General features: G+C 37.7%; 1 protein-coding gene across 1 annotated transcript; it reads left to right on the forward strand.

The window, feature by feature from the left end:
• Positions 1–480: 480 nt before the first annotated feature.
• Positions 481–2,196, forward strand: LOC110444240 (the record flags this gene model as incomplete). Its single annotated transcript, XM_021488638.1, has 2 exons — positions 481–1,129; positions 2,005–2,196. Coding segments are annotated over 2 exons (841 nt in total), but the record flags the coding sequence as incomplete, so codon positions are not given.
• Positions 2,197–2,297: the final 101 nt, after the last annotated feature.

Consider the following 2,297-nt stretch of genomic DNA (forward strand, 5'->3'; position numbering starts at 1 on the left):
AAATTTACAAACATTTGCCTGATTCCTATTCACACAACAAACATTAAAAATATAAACTGAGGTTGTATCCCCCTTTTAGGGCAGAAAGGAGCCCAATAGGGGAAATAAAACTGTTTTAAAATATTTTGTTCTAAAGAATCAGGCAAAGACAACTTAATTTTGAATTAATACTATAAACAGACCCACCCATGGAGACTAAGTCCCTTGAGTATAACATGTAAACAGTCATGATCCCCACGTCATAACCATAAACAAAATTGCTGGGCATGAAGAATACACCTGTGTTCTCTGTGTGTTACCCACCCAAACAGATTAAGTCCTTCTTGCAGCTTGTATTTCTTGTACTCCTAGGCTTTTAAATCCAGAAGTCCAAGCTCATCAGGGTGTCAAAAACTTATTCTCAATTGTCTGATAAAAGCCATGTCTTCATATTATTCACTTTTAAGTGATTTGCTTCAGAAAAATGTTTTCTTATTTCAGGTTTGTGTGCAACAAGATGATTCCAAAATTAGTTAGACAGAAAAGCCTTGTAAAGGAGAAAGATAACGGAATAGTAGATCAAGTGGACACAGCCTTTGCTTTGAACGGAACCAGAGGTAAATCTTTTGACAGTGAAATATCTGGTTTATCCTGGGAGTCATTTCAGTCTTCAGCAAGTTATAGTAGCGACGAGTTCTCAAATTTCGTCGATAGGTTAGCTGAAAGAATTGTGCAAGATTCTTTTGAGACTCTTTTCCACATACAACCGGAGCCAGAACTTTGTCAGTCTGATACAGAATCGGAAACTGACGATCCGTGTATTCACGACTTTGCCAACAATATGGCTAATGACATACTTTTACAGTCTCTTGTGAGCCTTACCAATAGCTATGCTACGTATAGGAAGGAAAAGAAACGACTTTCTGATGCCAACACGTCCACAAGCAGTGATTCTGTGTCAGAGGTGGAATCAAGGACTTCCACAGATGCCGTGAGTGTTTCGAGTGTTCAGCGAAGCGTGTCTGATGATTACACTGATGCACTGGACATACCATTCCGTCAACTTGAGAATTATGCAGAGGAACTGGCAGCAAGTGTACTTCAACACTCTGTCAATGTTTACCAACGAGAACTAGACAGTGAGAAGAAGGTGAGTGTTTATGGTGAAACCTCTGTAATACCATACACAACATAGGATTCACATGATAGGATGAATTAGGCGAATTGATTTATGTTGTCATTATACAGTGGGTATTTATTTTCACTATGTCTGTGTCTACGTCTGAAGATCAATAACATGAAAGATTTAGACAACATAATTAGTTTGCTACTGGATAGCCTTGTGCTATATCTGTCAGTCAGTGCGTAACTTTGTTTGGAGTATATCTCATACACTCTGTTACTTACAATTGCCAACTTTTGTATGCAAGCACCTATGGAGATAATGTTGCATACTGAAATCTGATCTATTAACAGAGTTATTGTCCTTTGTTTACTGTTAGTCACGTTGTCTGGAGCCTATCTCATTTACTTTATAGAATGAGATGTTTGTGGGTATTTTCCTTCTTAGTTTGAAGCTATTTGGATCATTTCCTGGTACAATTTTTGGTGGGGTTACCCCATATAAACAAACAGATGTCAAGTATATAGATTCAATTCGTATTTAATTTCATTAATTCCATAGCAAACAAGAAAACTCCAAATGTTTATATACAACGACAATTGGCAAATTCTATACGTAGGTGACTGCCTCATGAGATAGCAGTGTTTGGTATACTAAAACACGGTTTGGCATAATTAAATACGGTCTTGTAGTCCGTCATTTGCAGAGTTATAGTCCTTTTTGAACCGTACATCGCTTTGTTTGGGACATATCTGATACAATTTGTTGCCTACAATTGGCAAATTTTGTATAATTTACCTGCGATTATCTTACAAAAAGCATTTGAGGGAAACACTGAACATCTGTCTGCTTTAGCTGAAATGAATTTCTCCATGTCATAAAAACTTGTTGCCATATTACAGAGGGTGTATGGCCGTCCACTATCCACTGGGAACTGGGGGTGTGGTGCATTCCGTGGTGATTGTCACCTAAAGTCCATGCTACAGTGGATGGCAGCCTCGTATGCAGGGGTACCCAACATATTCTACTACACCTTCCAGCACCCAGATCTTGATCAGGTAAAGGTTTATTGTGTTGATAAGAATCAGGCAAATGTTTGTATTGCATACCTTACATACTGTTTTTAAAATTGTTGATTCAAGATCAGGTAAATGTTTGTTGTGTGAATAGGAATCAGGCAAATGTTTGTAAATTT

The sequence above is a fragment of the Mizuhopecten yessoensis genome, unplaced genomic scaffold, assembly GCF_002113885.1.
Source record: "Mizuhopecten yessoensis strain PY_sf001 unplaced genomic scaffold, ASM211388v2 hete_36071074, whole genome shotgun sequence".
In the NCBI taxonomy this organism is placed as follows: Eukaryota; Metazoa; Mollusca; class Bivalvia; order Pectinida; family Pectinidae; genus Mizuhopecten; species Mizuhopecten yessoensis.